Source organism: Oryzias latipes, chromosome 16 (assembly GCF_053564925.1).
Source record: "Oryzias latipes strain Hd-rR chromosome 16, Olatipes_Hd-rR_3.1".
In the NCBI taxonomy this organism is placed as follows: Eukaryota; Metazoa; Chordata; class Actinopteri; order Beloniformes; family Adrianichthyidae; genus Oryzias; species Oryzias latipes.
In genome coordinates, this window is record NC_136252.1 from 24122238 (window position 1) to 24144993 (window position 22756).

At 43.5% G+C, this 22756-nt stretch overlaps 1 protein-coding gene across 3 annotated transcripts in view; it reads left to right on the top strand.

The window, feature by feature from the left end:
- Positions 1–22756, top strand: part of erfl3 (Ets2 repressor factor like 3) — a 58602-nt gene that overhangs the window by 25146 nt on the left and 10700 nt on the right. For all 3 annotated transcript variants that reach the window (XM_023964445.2, XM_078933564.1, XM_078933563.1), the window contains exons 2-5: positions 7438–7672; positions 17490–17605; positions 17774–18909; positions 19492–20109. In XM_023964445.2, the coding sequence (XP_023820213.2) occupies positions 7438–7672; positions 17490–17605; positions 17774–18909; positions 19492–20109 (2105 nt within the window). The remainder of the gene's footprint in view (positions 1–7437; positions 7673–17489; positions 17606–17773; positions 18910–19491; positions 20110–22756) is intronic.

The window sequence follows — 22756 nt, forward strand, 5'->3', positions numbered from 1 at the left end:
TAGCAGCAATCCGCCAAAATGCTTTTTCATTATCTTCTTCAACACCACTTATTCTGTCACTTAAATTAAATGATGAAGAAAATGGTATTTGACATTTCATTTTCAAAAGGTTTTTCTGGTAAATGTGTAGCAAAATTCATTTAGAAATGTCTAGTTTGACAATTAAAATGGATTAACAGAAATGCTTTTTCATTTTCAAAATGTAACTGCATCAAATGACTCAAAATTAAAATGAAATGTCAGTCCTTTACAATGCTTTTTCATTTCTACTTAAAAACCGCTTATTCTGTGTCATAATTAAAACGAAAATGCAAAGAGGGGATTGGCATTTCATTTTAACATCCACCCTGCGAACATTGTCGCATTATTCAATTAGAATAAGCATTTCCTGTGGGGAGGCGGGGCGATGACATCAGTGCTATCTCCGTGTTTGGCTGCTAAGAGACTTATACTCCAAGTGGAGAGATATGGAGAAAAAAAGCGTCTTCAAACTTGGCCATTACTACTGCTTGATAATGTCATCAGATCAGTAGTCACCAGTCATCTATGTTGGCGCATAGCTGCCAGCACTTGGAAAATGCATAACAATATATAAAGTTGTTAGTACAAAAATTCATGCAAAAACTCATTTAAGTGCCACATTGATTAGTAAAACACTTACATTTAAATGTAAACTTCTGTGCTTCATAGCACACCCATGTGAAAAAATGTGTTTGTCCTCCACGCACGAATAAAGCTGAGGGACCAACATTGTCATTTCCTATTTATTCTTTATCCCATTTTTCTTCCCCTCCTCATCTCATCTGTACTTTCCCTCTTCTCACCATCCATGTTGTGTGTTCTCCCTCTCTTTTAAACAATATCTCTAGTGTGTGTTTATGTTTGTGTGTGTTGAGCCTCTCGTAGGCCAGAAAGTACCCTTTCTATCTTTTCCTCCTCCTTTTTTTCTCTTCTGCAGGTTTACGGATGCCCATAAGCATCTATAGAAAATGTAGACTGGGGTAACAGCTTAAGAGTGCAGGAGGAGCCTCCAAGGCTTTACAATTTTTCCCGTTATGTGTGTTTAACCCTTTCACAGCACTCAGGTGAAGCTCAGAACGTAGAGGCTTTTGGTGCTTTGATACCTCCAGCAAGAACAAGTGATGAAAGGAAATTCGTTGCTCTCTCAAATATTTGGAATCAAGAACAAATTCTTTTATTGCACGAAGCAGGAAAGTAAGCCGATTGCAGCGCTTTGGCATTGCCAAACTGACCAACTCTTGCTCAGTTCATTGAAAGGAGGTCTGGGTAAAAATCTAATCTAAATCTAAAGGTAAAAAAATAAGGCAGAAATTAACTTTTGTAATTTTTCCACATTTTCATATGTTATTATATTGTCATTTTACAGTGACGGACTCATTAAAAACAAAAATACTTAATGGAATAGCACCCTGATCCAGTAGAAACACCATGCCACTGAGCAAAGAAAATAAACGTTTTATACAAACTTACCGGTAAAAAAAAAAGTCAATGATTTAAAAAAAAAAGAATCCTCAATCATTTAAGGTGCAAAATCAATATTCCTGCAACTAATTAAGAAAAAGCCAAAAACATCCTCCTTAAGGTGAAAAGCATGCTCTTTTGCTATTAGTTCAACATTTCTACTGTTGTAATCCTTTTTTTTAAAATAAACAACCATAGGTGTTTTTTTTTCATTTTTATTTAATCTAGTGCAGAAATCACAAAAGAAGCCACAGCACACACACACATTCGTTCAAGTTGTGGACTTTCTTTTATCCCCAGCTTGTTTACCGTTTTTCCATCCATGTCTCACATTCTCCAGTTTTTCATCGAGTATTGGATGGATGAATTTTTAATGAACATAGTGGGAAGGATCCAGACACTCTGGGATTTAGGCATATGGGCTCTGATTACCCTCTAAAAGAGTCTGTGCTCTTCTGTCTCTTCTTTCATTCATTTTTTTCATCTCGTCTCGCTTTTTTTTTTTATCCCGCTTGTCCACCTCTTGGTCTTGTGTTTCAGCTTTATCTGTACAGCCAGCTAAATGCTTCAGGCTGTTTCACTCATCAAAAGGTCTCTGTCAAAGCTTTGTATACTTGTGTATGAACGCGCTTCAGGCAAAAACGAACTCTTAACTTTTAATGCTTTTAAAGCAGACGGTGATCTCACCTCGCCTATGCACACACATGCTCGTGGTGATCGTTTCCCACAAGCAGGCTAAAAAGCTGAGTAGATTTAAAGTAGAAGAGTGCGAGCTGACAGCCGCTAATGGCTGTTCAAAGGCCCCAGTCCTGTAGAGAAAGCCTGATGAGTCTGCAACTCTGCAGTTTGTTTAGCACCGGTCTGTCAGTTTATTTGCTGCTGAGTTGCTTTTGCTGCTCTAGAGTTCTCTCCTTCATTTCTCTTCTCACACTTTACGTTTTGACCGCCTGTCTGTCTCAGTCACCTTCCCATCAACTCTCCCCTTTCTTGGTTCTTGAGGGGCAGATTGATGCTCTGGTCAGGTTTTGGGCCCTTGTCCTTTTTTAGCTTTTAACCAGGCGCCCATTGGGTGTCAGGAAATAAAAAATCATATTTATAATTTCTTTCTTAGCAGAGCAACTGTTGAAGATGTGCCTGACATACAAAACTTTTCTAAACAAACATAGTCACAAAAAACATTGTTTAATAAAGAATTTGATTTTGTCCATAGGTTACTCAAATTAAGGGGGAATACTTGCTGAAAATATTGGGAGTACGGAATTATTAGCTATGACCAAAATAAAGACTTTTGCTGATAAATATTGCTGACATAGTACTACTATGACCATAGATAAAACATTGGAGCAATTGTGTCCTACAGGGTTGTAAATGATGTGTTGGCGCCACTAAATACCAAATCTCGACTAAAACCCTACATTGAATATTAGAATTGCTTTGGTGTTGTTCTACATTCAGCAAATGAAAACAAAAGGCCTTAAGGTATTTAATACTGATGAATACCTGGTTACAAATGTTGGCATTTCTTAGGCATTTCCCTAAGAAACGACGGTGTTTTATGCTAGCTCATCAATATACCTTTGTCATTCTGTGACAGTATGTTCAAATATGTGATATCCTTTTGTATAATTTAAATCCCTACACTTTTTAACCCTTTAACACCGGAGTTTTAGCTGCAGTGTTTACATTCTTTCAACTACCACAACTCTCACATATCCTGAAGGTGAGAAAAGCAGCTTTCCACTGATATGCAACACTTTATAATAGTAAAATGTTTACGCAATCAACTTGAATCAGCGGATTCTGTTGCAGAGAAAAGTGGCTTTGCGTCGTAATGCTACACTTTTTGTTAATAATGTGTTGCATATAGCGTTTAATGTGTAAACGATCAAACAGTTACGGTAGGTCTAAAAGCGTGTTATTTAGGTGTTATTTAGGCGTTTCCGATTAAATCTCTGGTTTTTAAGTGTTAAACTGTCTGATCACGGTATTTATTTGAAAATTTGCTGGAATGCGGGAATTTATCATTATTAATTTTTTTTGCTCTTATGCTCTCAAATAAAATGGTTGATATTTTTTACAAACTAGACTTTGTGTGTTTTAGGATCCCGCTTCCATGCGTGGCTACGCAAGTTTTTAACGATCGGTTTTGGGCTCCACGAGCAAAACACATGGCCATTGAACACGTTTGTTCGTTTCGTCAGCAAAGTCAGATGAAACTTTGACGAATCAGGGACTCACAAAACTCAGAAGATAGCTGGCTTTTCTGGTGAATCCAGACACAACGACAAGCCTGACGACGTCTGCTTTTGTTTCTCACGTCGGGCCACTGTCCCGACATGATGGCAATCCATATCCACCATTGCAAGGCTGCTAGCAATAACCTGAACAGTTTCTGTTTTGTGCCCAATTCAGGAGATTTGCACGTTTCCTAGCAACCCAACTTTAGGTGGTGGACCTGCGCCAGTTAACAGTAGAAATGGGAAAGCCCCTGCCTGCTTGACCAGTGTGAATATCATGGGCTAAACACGCATTTACGATAACGCATAAAATGCCCAGTGTGTGTATAACTTAAGTGTGACATACCATACCAGGAAGCACTGAATCCCAGGCCAGGACTGTTTTCTGGACCATTTTGAATCTTTCTTTCCTTTTTTTTTAATCTTTCCTCCCTTCTTTGCTCTTGTCTCCTCTGCTCCCTTCTCCTGTTGCACTTCTGCTGCACACATAGCTGGAATAGCAGCAGTGTTTGAACTCAGCTCGAAGCCTGCCACTGGGATCACACAGAGGAAAAGAGTCATCCACACTCGCACACAGGGAGAGGGGATTGGAATGAGAGAGGCTTGGAGTAAAAGAGGGAGGGGGGGGTGCTAAGCAATCTGACCTGGATGACAACAGACTACCAGATGAGCTATGATCTCATCGCTCCCTTAATCCCCACGTCCTCCTAACTCCTTCTTGCCGCTCTCTCCATCCCTCCCCTCTCCCACACCAGCCATTGTCTTTTTTTCTCTCTCATCTCTTTCACTTCCCACTCTTGTTTCCCAAATCTTCAACCCCCCATCTCTTATTCTCCCACTTTCTTTCTCAGTTTTTAAACTTGTCATAGAGATCGCCCCATCTCATCTAGTCTTTTTTTCCTTTTTAACTTCAACCCCTCCCTCCATCCTCCCATTTACCACAGTGCTCTGCCACCTGCCTCCTACTATTCCCAATGCACACACACACACACACACACACCCCGCCACACACACACACACAGGCACTCTTACTGGTGTCCCAGGGCAGAGATTAGGGGCACCCTATCCCCATCCCTCTACACCAGTTTCTCTATTATTGATGCAGTCTATGCTCATGTGTGTGAGAGTGGGAGGCTTGTGTGTTTTTGCTGTAATGGCTATCTTATGTGTCCCCCCCCCACCACCACCACCACCCCAGAGAGGGGGAGGCAGGGTAGACTAGCCAAGCAGAGGGAGAGTGAAGGTCGTAGAGGTTAAGTGTGGTGGTGGGGGTTATGTCATGCTCCGCAGGCTTTTTCCCCACTGATGCTCTTCCTCAGCTCCGCACACAATGGAACGGACAGCACTCGCACAGATTCCAAAAATTCCCCGCCGAAGTTCTCCTATCAAGTGTACGCGGCCGCTGAAACAGATCAGAGCGTGTGGGTTATGTGTGATAGCTGATCCAGCGTGAGTCAGAACGGCTCAGCCTCAGTTGGACTACGGGTGGAAGGAAGGACAAAGACACCTGTTCTTTCTGCATTCCTGCAAACATAATCCTCACCATCTCTGTCACACACACACACACACACACACACACACACACACACACACACATCGCTTAAACACAAACGGTGTTTGAGCAATGTGTGTGTGTGAGAAAAAGGAAGCGGGAGGCTGTAAACTTATCTTAACTTTTTAAACAGAAAAAGAATCTGGTAAATTAAAACTTTAAAGTCATTTCCCGCCCTCAAATATTTAAATGACAAAAGTGACTGGATGTAAAAAGGCTCAAATGCAAAATCCTGTTTAAAAAAATAAAAAATCTCTGAAGTTAAGGCCTTATTATAGCAGTTTGAATAATAGCCGTACCACTCTCTCTACTCTCGTTTTGCTGCTGTCGAATAAACGCCATTACGCACAGCGTATGTGCTTTAAGTGAATTCCTCCACCTGTTTGACAAGACGTTAAACTTTTCTGTTTAAAGCTTTTAAATTCCCATCAATTTATTGGCTATAAACTGTCACATATTTCTGTTAACATCTATATTGAAGAGTATTAATGAGGAATTTTATAGACCTCTTTGATTTTTTGCCTGAGACAACTTGCAGATTTGGTGACTGACATTTTTTATGCGTCACTGGAAATTACATAATAGGCAAAACAGCAGACGTCTGAACTTTTTGTTATTTTATGCCAACATTTATAAAAATATACTCAAAAATATTAATACATTGATTGTTTTTGATTTGTTATTCCTCTTTAACTTTTCATTTTTAATAAGTTGTAGCTTCTAGGTTTTTTTTCAGCCAGATGGAGGCTTGATGAGTCATTTTAATATTTTTTTTAATCCATCGGTCTGTTTGTTTCCTTCTTTTCTGTGAGTTTTTATCAAAGAATGCGGAGCAGGACCTCAAACTTCTCAACTTGCACTAATCCAATACAGAATTGTATCACGCTGCAAAAATATTTTCTGAATGTTTGCAGGAGAAAGAGGAGGAGGCCGAGAACATGGAAACGAAGTGACATTTTCAATAGCATGGCAACTGCCTCCTACATGAGCAGGCCTGGAAAGTCTGAGCGATGACACATTTAGACGTTTTTCAGCAGCTTTTGCACTCCTGACCATTTCTCCAACTTTTTTAATAGCAACTTTCTGCCGTTTCATCTTTTTGCAATATAAGATAACAAATTAGTGTTTTTCTTATATTATTTTAAATAAATATTAAACTCTTATTTGTTAAGAAGCCAATTTAACTTTTGGATGACCCATGAGAATTTGTGGACCAGAATTCAATTTGAAATGTTTCCAGAAACACAGAAAACCTTTATAATTGTCATTGAAGCTTACACTTAAAAATATGCAGAATTGGCAAAAGAAAAGTGTATATTCTCTGCAAATGTATAGGATGTGTTGCTTTTTGTGTTTTGTCTAGCACCAAGGTGACAGACTGTTAGTGGGAGACTGACAGACCTTTTAAAGCACACCGCCTCATAGGCTTTTTCTAACACATTTGTACATGCGTATAGTTGCTGAATAAAACTGCTGCCCACAGCCACAGTTTGCTTTAGAGCAGAGGATGGCGGCACAAAAAGAGAGATGATGTTTTCCCCTGGTCAAGGGAAAGAATGACTTTCTGAGAGAGGAAAGAAGTGGAGGAGAAGTGGAAATGTTTTTTTTGTGAGCAGCTAATTGTTCCACAAAGCCCACTTTGCTGCAGCTTTCAGTTGTAGTTTCAGTGAGTGTGTGTGTTTGTGTTTCCTGTGAAGAGCTGCTGTGGTGAGGCAATGGCCTGTTGTCACCATAGAAGAGTGTTTAAATCAAAGGAGTCTTGATTAGTTGGTTTAATCACTTTTATTGGCCGCTGTCCTGTTAACTCACTTAAGATTATCTGTTTGTCTTTAACAAACCTTGTAGAGTAAAGAAGAAGTTTAAAAAAATGAATAAAGACTGTAAACTATGTATGGCAAAGTTTGATTGAGAATACTCTCTTTGTTTTTTTTGTATTCTTTGGTTGGGAACATGCCTATAATTCTGTTTCCTCACCCAAAGTTTGCAATAATGTTGACGGCTCCTCTCATCGATAAGTGAATGTTTTTCTTATTTTCTTTGATCAAGTTTTTCTAAAGCTAATAAAGTCCTTCAAGAACACGCTTCCATGTATTTATTTATTTTCAATTTCCAGGCAAAACCCAAATGACTTCTACTTACTGTTCCATGTCCTTTCTTCTGTTGCAGGGTTTGCTTTTCCAGACTGGGCTTACAAGCCCGAGTCTAGTCCTGGATCCAGGCAGATCCAGCTGTGGCACTTCATCCTGGAGCTGCTCAGGAAGGAGGAATATCATGACGTCATTGCATGGCAGGGGGACTATGGCGAGTTTGTCATCAAGGACCCGGACGAAGTGGCCCGACTCTGGGGAGCCAGGAAGTGTAAACCACAGATGAATTACGATAAACTCAGCAGGGCGTTGAGGTAAGAGGACGGAACATTTAGAAATCCAATGCAATTATCTGAACTCCAACAAACAGGTATCTTCTTACATGAATCAAGTTGTTGCAGATGTTTTGTTCACTCTGGAACAATTATAGAGCGACACTAAACAGTGGTGTGACAGATCAGCCAAGTGCTCATGTGGTTTATGCTGTTGAAGTTGAAGAAAGCTTTTGAAATACAGCAAAAGTTTTTACTTTTACTGAAACTCAGACTAAAAAAAGCTTGAAAATGATCCTGAAGTCAAGGTGCTTATGACTGAATCCGTTTTTGTTGTTATTATTCATTGTTTTTTTACGATTCCCAAACTCCTTTGAAGGTTGTGGTTGTACCAAACGAATAAGTCAAAAGAGGGATTGGGAGTTGCAGGAAGTTGAGAAAAATCATTTTGAACACTTCTAACACTGTCAATGCTAGTTGAGTTAAAATGTCAGACTGAAAAATACATAAATATTTATTTAATAAATGGCAGCTCAGTATGTCATAAATGGTTTAAATGCTTTGGTCTGGTAAAGCATGACAGTAGGTCTTGGGTATAACTGCTAAATTCTACAATTGATTACATGTTCAAGATTGAACTGGATTTATGATTTGACGTGATTTCATTATAGATCGTTTTATAATGTCAATTTTTAGTCCTTAATCAATTTTGATTGGTTCGTAAACAAAATGTTGATAACTAGTCATTTAAACTGAACAATGGTTGGACTTTTTTTCATAAGAAAGGAAGGTTTACATTTAAAGTTCTCCAAAAAAGAAAGCTGTTTTGCCCTGAAAAAAAAAGATTTTGGATCAATATTGCATCTTCTGAAAAGATTTATTTTATTAACCCCATCTTAGAGGAGGTGGTCATGTTAATAGACTGTTTGCATTCAGGAATGGTTTTGAACAGACCTTTCAATGAAGTAAATCTAAAATGGGCTGTTCTCTTTATTGACGATGAGGTAAAACAATTCTACAATAGCACAATAACAAAGATAAATGAAACGACGGCTCACCAAACCTTAAAATGCCTTCAAACCTAGACACACTACATGTGTTTCTACTAGCTTAAAGGTTTGCATGGAGCCTCAGAGATGACCTGCACAAGTTTAGCAACTATCATCTTCCAAGTACACTTACAACACAAGCCTATCCACCCAGTCAAACCTTTACACCTTTTGGCTCCAGTTTTATCCTTAGACGGCTTCTCTGCCAAGCCAATGAAAGTATTACTGGCACGGTTTAAGGATTACCTCAGGTCCCCTCTGATAGATTCTGAAAGCCATATTTAGGAATAGTAATTGGCACTTTGTTGGTTCACAATTTGAGAAAAACGCTTTATTTTTCAAGCCTGACTAGTAATTTCTGATTTTCTCTCCAACAATGTAACTCAAGAACATGTTGATTAATCTTTTTTTTTCCATTTGTACTTAGATTCTACACTCAATTGCATTTTGTTCTGTCATTGGAAACCAATTAAGATCTCAAGATAAACTTGAGGTTTCTTTATTTTATTACTTCTGTTAATCGTTACCAGAATATATATGTGCTTTTTTTCAATACTTAGTTTTCATTTCTCATCATTGTTCCTATATTTATGGTTACTATAACCTTCAGATTTGGCATTTTCCGCTGCAGTTTCATCGTAAATACATGTTAAAAAGCAGACATGGAGCAGTTTTCTGATGTAAACGTCAGACATGATTTTGGGACACCCCCCCCGCTCAGATTTACTATGATGAGTGAGCTCATTCATTCATTCGTCTTCTATCATTTATTCCCTTTCGGGGTCAAGGGGCTGCCGTAGCCTATCCCGGCCCCTTGTGGGCAAAGGCAGGGGGCACCCTGGACAGGTCGCCATTCTGTCGCAGGGGCGTGAGTGAGCTATTGTTGATCATTTATCTTTCTCAAGCATCTTTAATCATCTTTCTCCGGCTTCAAGTTCTGGGATTGAAGTATTTGTTAAATGTTATTCATTTGTCCTTGTCTAACAGAAACAGCTGTAAAGTGACTGTTCAGACATCACTAGTGGTTATTAAACAGATCTTAATTGTGGGTGTGGCTTAATAATGCAAAGTTAGAAAAGTCACTAATTGAATGTTTCAGGTAACAGGATCAAGTGATCCTGAAAAAGGCTGGTGATCCTGTCACTGACCTTAGAATTATCTTCATCATACCTTAGCTTCCTTCATCTCAGATTTAAATGAAAGATTGTAGACTATACTTAGGTTATATCTTAGGAACTTTTATAGGTAGCTTTTTGAGATCTAGAATGAAAAACAGCTGCCACTTTGTCCTGGTAGAACATTACAGAGAGCATTTTGTAACCACCACATCTCATTTGGTGTTCCCTTTGTTTCTGGGTTGTTTTGTACTGACAAAGAGGCTAAGCACTTTACAGAAAGCCGCACAGCCCAGTAAAGGGGACCACACTAGATAGCTTAAGTCTGGACTGGCGGAGTTTATGAGCCTTGATTTACCTATGGGAGCTTCTTTTACAGAACATATAAGAATGACAGATCATGCCATGTAATGATGCAACCATTCAGACATGCAATTTGGATTTGAAATTCCCGAAGATGAAGGAAAAGGAAACGGATGGAAGTACTTGTGGTCAGGTTATGTTTGTGTTTATAGAAAGTCCATCCTCTGGAGCTGTGACAAGTCTGGAGCTTAGGCTGCAGGAAGTGCTTATATATAGAAGGTCTTAGTGCGCTGTGATGGGCCAGCATTAGAGGGTGATTATCGGCAAGTTTTCTGATGAGGACTTTCACCTCTTCTCCACTCGTGTCCTCATCCTCCCTCCTCACAGCCGTGTCGTCTCTTTGCGTGTCTATAAATTAAGAAGAGTCACCTTAAGGATAAGCCACACACACACATCCACTTTGTCACCTGAATTGACACCAAAAGCTGTTATCACTGCGAAAGACACTGGACACGAATCCTCAAGTTACATGTCAGGCGGCAGGAGGGTTACTGACACCAAAGCACCAAAGGCTCAAACAAGTTCTGGAAGCACTAAAGCACACATGTGCATGGCCTCCATATGTAGCAAACTGCTGGACCAAAGCCACCTCATGCCTCTCACATGGAGGCCACAGTCAGCATGTGGTAGTTCAGTGTATGGTTTGAACGACGTGAATGTTTTGAAGTGTTTTTTTAATCCCCCCTAGCCTTTGTAATTATTATTTTTACTGCACTGTTCTTATTCTGTCCTGTCTGCCATGCACATGGTGGAAATTCCCTCAATCAGGCCCGCTGCATTGTGTGCAGACACGTGCATACGCGCTGGCTTTCCGTCGAGGGGACACAGCCTCAGCCCATGCGTCATCCCAGCCCTCCGTTCCCACGTCTGCTGTGAAATTCCCACTCCTGTTGAGAGGATTACATTCACACTGTGAGAGTGTGTGTTTATGCATACGGGTGTGTGTCGGTTACAGCTCCCGGCTGAAATTTGAGCTTTTTTTTTTTTTTGGGTGAACACGTTTACTTTACCGTCCGTAACATCAATGCAGCTGTAGTCAAATGTGATTCTCATATCTTTTCCGAGCGTCTCTACTTATGTTTGTAATGATTTGATGACGGCTCATGAAAGAGTGACTCAGTCCTTAACAAATTCATTAGGTCAAAGAGGAAATGGAGCACAAAGACAAAGTCCCTAAACCCAATCCTGGTTCTTTTCGCCCATTCTTTGCTTTCAAAAAAGAGACGTTCACTGATGAGGAAAAGAGGTTAGGGCAAATGGAGCCTGTTGCCAATCATGCATTCACAAGTGCTGCCCTAATGAGTGCAATCATGCTAAGAGGTCCCAGCTCCCGTAGACCTGTGGGCCTCCAGGCCTCCGCCAGTCATCAGCCAGCGCTGGCTCCATCCAACACGGTGGTCAGAGGTCAGGGTGACTGCCATGCACAGCTGGCAGAGATTAACAACACACCACATGCACTTATCCGCACACACAAAAGCATCATTGTGCCGACTCGTTGCCCAAGCTGGGTCTCCTACACACATGTTTGCGTTTGTGACGTTTTCAACATTAAGGTAATTGTAAAAGGCCACCGTGGCTGGAGAAATGCCATCACAGATAAACACTTTAATCGAGCAATCATTTTATTGCTTCTCTACCGCCACGAAAGGTATGTCGTGCTCTCTTACTGTCGGGAGCGAAACACACCGTTTGACACCACCATTTTCTGCTCTGTTATCATTAAAGACGCCACGGCAGACTGAATCTACTCAACCCAAACAACCATCAAACGTTGCAGAGCATACTGCAGCATGTGCTCACCGTTACTTACCTAGCTGGCTGGGCCTGTTTGTAGGTCAAAGGTTTGTCTAGAGGAGTGCATTGTGTGGAAACTCCTGGGACCAAAGAGAGCACCCAGAGACAGAGTCACTCCAAATCAGAAAGGATTGTACTTCTATTGTCACTAATGGCAGCATGTATGTGCTTTACGTTATATGGAGCTGTGTGTGGGTCTTTGTTCCAAACTGAATGAGGCCTTTATTTTCAACAGGAGTGGAAGAGACACGAGTTGGACACCCACACTGAGTTCCACTATGTATTTGCACCCACAGAGCATGTGACTTACCCATCATGCAGAAATATACCCTGTTATTTATGCCCCCCCCCCCCCCTCATGCACTCCTATGAAGAACATGCATAGAACTAAATCACCCTGTACCCAAGCACACATGCCCACACAAACACATCTAATTTCCGTTCTGACTCGGTAAACACTCACTAAAGCCCCTCTTTCTTTTTTTCTCATACAAAGAGCTTTTACGTGATCAACTTGCACACACACCTGAGTGTGAGCAGCTGGTGTGTATGTGTTCGCATTTGTGCAGTGGCAAGAGAAGACTGGTTCATGTGTGCCTAACAGCCAACGCTGACGAAAGAGGCAGAAAATAAACACGGGACGCATGGGGAGTATTGTAATCCCAACTTCCTGTCACAGTCAGCCCCTATTTACAGCTCAACAATGGGCAAGGCGCAGCCGGTGCACGCAAGCAGGCTGGCACAATTCATTTTTAGTGCTGACATTTGAGTGTTTGTGGGTGTGGAGTGATATTAAAAAAGATTAGTGTGCTTATAGGGATATCAAATTAAAGGTTAATGCAAAAAGTTTGCCACAGTTTATAAATCTTTTTGCACTCAAGTTGTTCCCTGTTTCTTTTCAAATTAAACTCAATTCTGATCTATTGCCCACTGTTCTAGCTTTTTATTGTATTTTATTTCATTACAACAGAGGACTTTATTTTTTATCTTATTAAAGTAAAATACAGATTATTTTGGCATCATGCAAAAGCCTCATATGTGCTTTTTTTCTGAATAAATGTAAAAAAGATTAAAAACATGTAGATAAAAAATAAAGAATCATGACTTTTTTATAAATGTTTTGGCCATGAAAGTCAAGACGTTTAAAACACGTGTTTATTGATCTCAGTTGGCCTGCTGGGCTCTGATGTGCTTCGCTCTGCTTTGATCATAGCATTCAGAGCCACAGTTCGGCTGTGTAATTGCAGGCTTAAGCCCTGACCTGGAATCACTCACAGGAACAACGGAATTAATAAAAGACTCCCTTTTTGTCTCTGAAGTTTTTGTTTGAATCCATACTTGCACTAATTGTTCTGCTTAGCATATGCACCCGTGTGTGTGCATGCATCTGAAAAGAGGTGTCACAGAACGCGCGGGGAGTGTGCGCACATGCGAGCGTGTTGGGCAGCTAAACGCAGGCACTCGAAGAATCTCTTTCTTCTCTTTTGAAGTGAGTTCAAATGCTCTTCAAAGACCGTCTGCCCATATGACACTGCAGGGGGGGGGGGGGGGGGTTCTGATTCATTAAGGTTGATAATAAGGTCACTTAAATCTGGATCAGATCAACTGGTATTTGATTCAGTTTTCTTGACTTATTTCTGTGGTAAATTGTACCTAAATCTTGAGCTGTTTTATTTAGTTATATTTTTTAGTTCTGATCCTTCATGTGTTGGAAAATAATATGAATAAATTATGGCAGGATCCGGGTTTTTATTTATTTAATTTTTGTATGTTTGATTTTTTACTTTGAATAGGAAATGCTGTAAACTATTGGCAACTAGCAGGAACAATTAAAAGTAAACTCCATGGGTGTGTCTAAAGGGGGCTGGTGTCCACCCATAATTTGTCTTTTCATTACCCCTGGCTGTACATAAGTCAGTTTGGGGTGTGAAGTTTGACTCTTTAACAAGAAGTCTATGAAATATTGCTCTCTTCTGAATCCAGCCCCCAGTGGTCATTTGAGGAACTGTACTTCTGGGGAACAAAAGGGACTAAAGATAGCACTCCATGCTGATGTTTGCATAAAGTGTACAAACCTTGTCTACCAGTTAGCAGCACATCAGGAATAAGTAAATAGCTTAAAACAAATTTTAATCAGTGAAGATGTATTAAAATAGAGTTTTTTAAATACAGACATCACTATGGTAAAGTGTTTTTGTTCAAGTGATTTAGGTAAGATAATGCTTTGAAGTGTATACCTCATTTTGACCACCTCCTTTCCTTAAAGTCCATCTCCAGTCATCTTTTGATCTACTGTAACCCTTGTGCTATCCTAGGCACTTTGCCATTGGGAGTTGGGTCATCTAGACCCACCAGACAGTGCTCTGAACCTTTTTTTCTACAATGATTTGTGATCTTCACTGGTGTCCATGGATTACATGAAATCTTTCCACCTTTATCCACCTTTGTCATGGTAGGGAGAACACGTCAAAGTAAGGGTGGGGTCATCTAAGATAGCACAAGGGTTAAGAGGACACTCAAAGGACACTCTCTCCCGCTTACAGCCCATCACAACCCCAACCCAATCAGCGTTGCAACAACAATGGCGAGCAATATTGAGGCAATCCAGCTGTACAGTTTTGAGCAAGATGCCAGCTCACACATGAAAAACAAAGACGTACAGGGATTTATTCATTTGCAAGTGGATGAGTTGGAATGGAGCAGAGAAGGGAGCTTTTGGTCCGCACGGCATATTTTCTATTTCACAATAAGCTCCTTTTGAAACATTAGTTTTTGTCTGTTCCTGATTCACAATGATTTGAGCAAATGAATACTCAGAAACGCAGTTGAAGCTAAATGTTCTCTATATATGAGAAAAATGTCACAAGAACATGTTAAAAACACCAAAAAGAGGATTTTCATTGGAGTTGGTGAGATTGATGGTCTCTCACTCGTTCTTTGACCAACTTGGTCCGTTCTGGGAATCATAGACACACCTCTAAGTTTAAGCTGAACTTTTATTTAGGTCAATGTTGCTTTATTTTACACCTTTTTTCTGAAAATTACAATTGTTTAGTCCATAGTGTTGTGTTAAATAAAGAGGCAACAAGTTAGTTGAGTATCATTGTTTACTCCTCCTCCATTTTTCTCCGGGTATCGAACTCTCGTGCAGGCTGTAGCACATCATGTTGACTTTTCTCTCATCGGCTAATTCGATTACACTCGTGTTGTGGTTTTAATTCTGTAACTTCCTGCCGGCCTGCCTGCCTGCTCTCCCGACTGCCTGCGTCCCCTCCTTCCTGGCCCTTGTGAGCGTCTCCCCCAGAGCAGAAATTACATGCTGCTTTGTGCCTGGCGTAAACAATGTTTTCAACAGTGCAGGCCTGTCCTGTCTCTCGCTGTCTCTCCTTCCCTCACCCATTGCCTCAGGGGACAAGTCAAGAGCGCTGGGGAGAGAGTTGGGGATGAAAAGGGGGGGACGTTGGTTAATGAGAAAGTGTGAGACAGGGGGGTATCAGTGGGGGATAAACAGAAAAGAGGGAGGAGGAAGAGGACAAGTGAAAAAGAGCAACAGTCTGTTCCCAGAGTAAAAACGCTTCAACAAGTCGGTGTAATAAGCATAATAAGAGGGGGTAGAAGGGCGACACCTCCCCACCGACAAACAGGGAGTCTCGCACGCACACTGCCGTCTAGATAACTACCATTCTGTGTAATGATAGTCAATGGGCTTTGATTAGCTAAACAATACCTGCATACCTTGAAGCTCTTATCAGCCAGGAGTCATTACTTAAGTTGTCCCAGCTGAAGGAAGAGAAAGCAAAGTCTGGAACCAGAGGCTCCAAGAGACATGTGGCTTTTTACCCCACTATAATGGCTCTCTTGCTGAAGAAAAAAAGTAATAGAATTTTTTTTTTATAAAGTAAGGATGACTAAATTATCATTAATTTAATTTAGATGAGCTAAGTTTATTAATTTATTGCTGAGGTGCGCCTAGAAGGTAAAGTGTGTAAACGTTTTTTTGCATCCCTGCTGACATCAAGAGGCCTTTTTTGTTCTATGCCTCCTCCAGAATGCAAGGATTTGAAAGATTTAAGTGAAGTTTAGGTTAAAACGCAGATATTTTCTCATTGCTCCTATATATATTTGTATATAAATGCCATTTTGTCCTGCTCTGTTTAAAACTTGTCCACTAAAACCTGTACATTAGCTTCACTGGCACACAGGAAGTATTTTATTTTGAAAGGAAGTCATGCACGCTTCTGTCAAAAGTAAAAAACAATTTCACGTTTTGAGAAAATACTAGTTTCTCTTAATATTTCTGTTTTTATTAATGCATAAAAGCAATATAATTCATATATCTTATAAAAACAACAACAATGTAATGTATACAAAGTATCAAGTTTACCTGAAGGGGTCAAATAAAACTTTGGGGCTGCTTCTGGGTTTGGATCAGAAACAAATCTTTACTGTTAAAGATTGCAGACCCCTGATCCAGACAAATAACTTTTAACTGTGTTAAGAAAGGGGAGTTTTTTCCTTAGTAGAAAGGATTTTTTATTAATTAGTTTTTCTATCCCTCATTGACAAACACCGTTTGTTGCACTGGAGCTTCTTCCTTCATTTAGTCTGTGGCGCTCCCTCAGCTTGTGATAGTTGGCAGTCAGAGATCCAGAGGTTACATAAAGTGGATGTGGATCTGGGTAAGAAAGCAAAAAGATGTTATATAAAGAGCTGTAAGCTGGACAAAGGTTAATAAAAATGGAACCTTTTATTGTCGGCAAAGAACCACAGGAGGGAGAAAGCCAGGGGTAAAAAAAAAAAGTGAGAATGGCCATTACATAAACAGATAAAGATGTGCTGAATTATTGGTGGCTTTACTTGGCAGTTACGTAAGAGAGAGGTCCATCTAGCAGAATGAAAGACGGAATGATGGCAACCGGACCTGAGTGTTGGTGTGAAATCCCTTTCACACAGATGTCGCGCAGACATCGGCCATGCACACCTGCTTCACACGGGCAGAGCTGCTCACACACCTTGCTGTCCCGACAGTCCAAACCAGCCCAAAATAGCACTCAAACCTTTGGCCGCAGTGGTAATACTGCACACACTAGCCTCTGATCTCTTTAATTATTTGCTTACCCTGACTCAGCGTCCCTGTGCAGCTCCACAGCTCAGTCCAGCCGCCGTTTTCATCTTTCTCTGTGCTTTTTTTTTCTCTCCCCCGCTCTCCCCTCCACCGCTCTCATTTCTGGGTCTGCTTTGTGCAAATGTCATACAACACTCTGTAATATCTGTCGAGGTCGTGGTGGTGGTTGGGGGGGGGCACATGAAAGACCTGTGATTATTAAAGTGTGTGTGTTTGTGTGCACATCTGTCACAGTCTCAGCCCTCTCTAAAATCTCCTCATTTATCATGAAGCCCGCTTTCTCCCTTGATGTGCGGGAGGTGGTCTTCATGTCTGCTGCTGGGGAAGATGTGATGCGTTGAATTTTCCGGTTCATCGCTGTGACCTTGTGTGTATTTGTAAATGATCCAATCGAACGTCTCGATGTTTTCCAGATACTATTACAACAAGAGGATCCTGCATAAGACCAAAGGAAAGAGGTTCACCTATAAGTTCAACTTCAACAAACTCGTTTTGGTCAACTACCCCTTCATCGACATGGGCTCCTCTGGTAAGCCTGGACACTAGCTCTCACTGTACTTTTCTCAGCATACTTAAATGTCTCATAATCCCACTAAACAATGGCAAGATTACACGGGATTACAGAAGAGAACATTGTAAGTGGTTTCTCAGAATTTCCCCTTTTTCCCCCCCTCTTTTCCTCATTTAATGCCTCTAGGAAGCAGTGTTCCTCAAAGTGCCCCTCCTGTCCCCACCGGTGCAGGAACCCACTTTCGATTTCCTCCTTCCACGCCTTCAGAGGTCCTCTCGCCCAATGAGGACCTCCGCAGCCCGGGAGGCATGTTCAGCTCCGTGACCCGGCGAATGGCGCGCGGCTCTGTCAGCGACTGCAGCGACGGCACCTCCGTCAATTCAGAGATCGAGGAGGGGAACACGGGAGCGGCGGAGGAGAGGGGGGAGAGGGGCGTGAGCGGAGGAGGGGGTGGAGGACCCGGGGGCGGAGGAGGCTACCGGAGCATCATTCACCCCCGTCTGTCTCATGAGACTTTATTCCGCATGTACGGAGGGCCAAGTAACCCCGCGGGCCACCCGGGATCTCGCGGCCCGGCGGGACACCGTATTCATCAGGAGCCTCTGTCCCCCTTTCCTGTGTCTCCGCTTCCGGGGCCGGGGGGAGCCAGCCTCTTAGCCCCTCCTCTGTCCCCGGCACTCTCAATGACCCCAACGTCCCACCTCCCTTACACCCCCTCACCCACCCTGTCCCCGATGCTGGGCTCACACTTCTCCTTTAACCCAGAGGACATGAAGCGCTACCTGCAAGCTCACACCCAGTCCGTGTACAACTACGGTCTCAGCCCCAGGGCGTTCCTGCAGTACCCCAACATCGTCATCCCGCATCCCCACCGGCCCACCCCAGACAAGGAGAGGGGAACGGCGGAGAGAGCGGAGAGAGCGGCCACGGCTGGAGGAGAGAGGGGAGGGGAGAGGCACCACCATCCATCCCTGGCTCACTCCGCCCACCACCTCCCACATCACCCTCACTCCGCCCACCCTCACCCCCATTCCCATCCAATGCATTACCCCCTCCACCTGGGTGAGGAGCCCCCTCATATGTCTCCCTTTAAGTTCAAGCTGCAGCCTCCCCCGCTCGGCAGGAAGCAAAGAGAGGGACAGAGCCAGAACAAACCCCGGCAGAGCTCGCTGTCCTCAGGATCCGGATCCATGTCCTCTACCTCCGGTCTGGGCTCCTCGCTGTCTTTCGGCAGCGACCTGAGCTCAGCCAGCGGCTCCGGCGTCATCTCTGCCTCCTCCTCAACGCAATCCCTAAGCAGTGCAGGACTCCCCAAGATAAAGGTATAGAGACCAAACATCCCCTCCCTGAGCATAACACATAGCACGTACACATCGGGAATGTGTGGTGCATTCAAGCACGCGTTTTTGGTGCCCATCGCTAACTGTTATTAGCGAATGTATTCACAGTTGGAAGAGGCTCGGTGAAAATCTGGAAGTGATGCAAATCTATCAACTTTCAACTCTATGAAAGACTTGGTGTCATAGAATTTTTTATAATTCTGGATGGGCACAAACCGCGATTATTAATATCTCCCCCATGATCAATCTATAATGGTTGGCACTTCCGTGTATTTAAAAGGTCGCTACCCATACGTCACTCCATAGTTGAACAGATTTAACTATAATATTGGCGCGTTTTCTTTGTAATGACATAAACAGACTTAACCCGCGTAGTTCTGAATGAAAGCGAGAGTTTTGCAGGCAGAAGCCCGAAACACACAAATACACACCTTCACGGTGACTTTTATTGGAAACTGTCGTTTGAACACACGTTTTTGAGCCCGGTGTGAACCTAACATAAATCTTATCCAACAGCAAATCTTTTCCAAAACCTTGTGAGTAAACTGATGCCTCTTTGCTTAGGTGGAGCCCATCTCAGATATAGAGTCTGAGGAAGAGGTGGAAGTCACCGACATCAGCGACGAAGACCCCGATGAGAGAGATGAAGACTATGAGCACTTCTCCCTTCGCCATTCCGCAGCTTCTGACCATCAGCAGCCCAACCACCGCCTTGCTAACGGCACCTCCGCCGGCCAGCATCAGCCTCACGAGGAGGATCTGGACGAGGATGTCTTCAAAGCCCCTGCTCCTCCTCCCCCGGCCCTGATGCCCTTCTTCACCTCACAGCACCCACACTCCAGCGCTCAGCGCGGGCTGCCCGCCGTGAAGAGCGAGCCCGCCGAACCGGGGGAGAGCAACACCTCCCCGTCTCAGACGGCTGCGACTGGAGCAGCTCAGACTAAGTGCATCCCCCTCAAGCTGCGCTTCAAGAGGCGCTGGAGTGAAGACCAGCGCATGGAAACTTCTCAGGAGGAGTCGGACGACAAAAAAGTCCGACCAGAAGAGGAGAGGGAAAGAGGGAGGCAGAGCAACGGCTGCATGGAGATGGAGGAGGATGGGACAGGCAGGGGGGAGGGGGACAGTCCTCCCCCGTTAGCCTACGAGGGCTCTCTAGGAACGCCGCTGGCGTCACACCAGAGGGTGAGTGCCGAGCTGCACCGTGCCACAGCACAGCTGTCTCTAGAGAATAAAGACTGCTGATGAGAGCTCGGCGCTGTACTCTGCTGCTCTGGCAGTAGAGGAGGTGGTCTGGGAGTATGTAAATGGTTCCTCTGTAAATCCCCCCCACCCCCCACACTGACAAGCCAGACTCCTGATAGCCGCAGTGAGTAGAACTAACACCTCAAACCAGCCCACCCTTTTCTGGTCAGGCACATCTTCGGTCCGTGGATCAGGCTCCGCCTGGTCCCTATTGTTGAAGGCGGGGGGGGGGGGGGGGGGGGGGGGGAGTTAATGATTGTAAAATCCACCTCCCAACCTAGCCGGGGAAACCACTGATGCTCTGCCCCCGGTAGCATCACCAGGACGAACACTTTCCTCAGGGGACACGCTCTCTCCCAGCCCGGCAACCCATCTGCAAGGATCACATACAGACCGCCCACCCCACCCCATTTTCCAACGGGACGGGGACCTTAAGTGCCTGTTCCCAGAACCCCCCGAGAGCCCTGGAGCGCACATTAATGTATGACGCATGCGATGGAGTTGTGTGGTCTGATGGGGGGCTGCGGGGTGTCGTCTAAATCGAGCCCACTCCACTCAGGGAAGCAAATTGCTGTATGTTTATTAGATCCATGTGCACTGACACACACCAAAATAATAAAAGCAGCCAATAGGTAAAGGGACTGGGGGTGGGGGCGGGGTGGGGGGGGGGCAGCGTCCACCACTACACGAGCCTGTAAACGCCCACAAACACACTCAGAGCTTTCAACTTCTTCATCCGACTGCCGCCTGCCTCTCTCCCCTCGCAGGTGACCTGTGGACATCTGCCCCCCCTCCTCTCAGAAAACCTCTGTAACCCTGAACAGAGAGCTGCTGTTAGGCACCACAAAGGGTTTGTGGGCTTCCAGCAGCTGTTTACTGGCCTTCTTACCTCAACCCATCACGGCTTGTATACTGAAAAAGCTCGATCCCAGCAGCACAGAACTTTAGTGTACCAGCAGAGGCTCCTCTAACAATCATAGATAGTATTAACCAGCAGAGACTCACACTGCCGCTCTTCGCCTTGTTTTTAAAGCATGTACAAAAGTGCAAACTGAGCTCTAATAACACACATGCAAACTACCCTATATCTTTATATAGAAAAGAGATGATTCAATACAATTTTAAAGCATTTTTAAAGGAATCTTTGGTTCAGGGTGTTTTTCTAAGTTCAGCGGAAGATGGTATTGTTGGGGAGGAGGGGGTCAGGTTTTCTCCTGACTTTGTTTTTAGAAGGGGGGGGCCAACAGCTCAGAGCGGGCAGGAACACCCAAACACCTCGGCTGGGATGCGTGATTCAGACGTGTGCTTCGCTCCGCTGCTCACTTCATTCGTTGTAGCTTGCCCTTTCGCAGCCCTCCGCTCCTCCCCGTCCGCGGTCTGGCTCGGCTCAGCGGGGTCCGCGCCGCTTTGAGCTGTTCTGGCGCCTGCCCACCTCGTCAGGCCATCTGTGTGTGTGTGAGTGAGTGAGTGTGGTTCAATCAGATCATGGGTTATTAGGGAAGCAGTAATCCTGCACTTTCTCATAGTCCATAATTCTCAGAAGTTAGGCTGAGCTGGATTAGAGGGAATCTGTGAGACAAGGTCCCTGTCCTGAAACGGCCCTCTCCTCACACATAAACAACGCCACGGGCGTGAGGCCCCGCCCACCATCCTGCGGTTGAGGCAGCGGCCCGTTCATCGAGCTGTATGGATCTGTGGCAGCCAGCTGTGAGACAGAAGGCCTGCAGGCTGTCTGTAGCTGAACGGATCGAATCGTCTCATCAGACCCCGGCGGTCTGAACCGCCGCACTCACACTCACACAGACTCACCTGGTCCTGAGTCTGCATCAGGACCGACAGCTGCCTTACTTCTTCTTCTATCTCAGCAGCAGTCCCCGCTGCTCTGCGCTCACTCTCCTCACACTGCTGAACTTTTCCTCGCGCCGATGCAACCGCAGTCTGACTTCCTGTGAGCTGCAGCGTGATCGGACTCATTCAGTTGCAGGGTAAAAGCGATTCTTTGGAGTCTGATCTCTCATCCTGTTACAACCCTCCGACGTCCAAGAACTCCCAAATTATATTTGCCGATCAAAAGGAAAAAGAAAAGCTCATTTGGTTTATTTTTATGATGTCACTGTGGCTTTTGATAATTGTTGTTTTTATGGTTCTCATGGAGTGGCTGACTTCCACTTGGCATTATTCTTTGAACTACGTGGCTGGTGTTGCTTTTCTGTCACAGACGTCACTCTGGATGAACTCCATTCCCCGTTTGAAGCCAGAAACCCCTTCTTGTGTCTCGATTTTACAAATGTAATATAACTAAAATGTGTTCATTTTGATGCTGACAGACAAACATCTGGATTGAACAAGAAGGGCAGCGGCAAAGGATTTTATTTAGGGGCATGGAGGAGGGAGCATCTGATGGTTTTTGTCTTGTAATTTTTATTTTGTAATGTTACTTTTATTCTTGTATATTTTTTGTTTTCTTCTTTTTTTCAAGGGGTTGTATCATTTGGAAAAGAAAAATAATGTGTTGTTTTACCGTGTAAAAATCTCTCTTCTCCCTCTGTCTGCCTTGTTCTGTCACCTCTTCATCCCCAGTTACCTA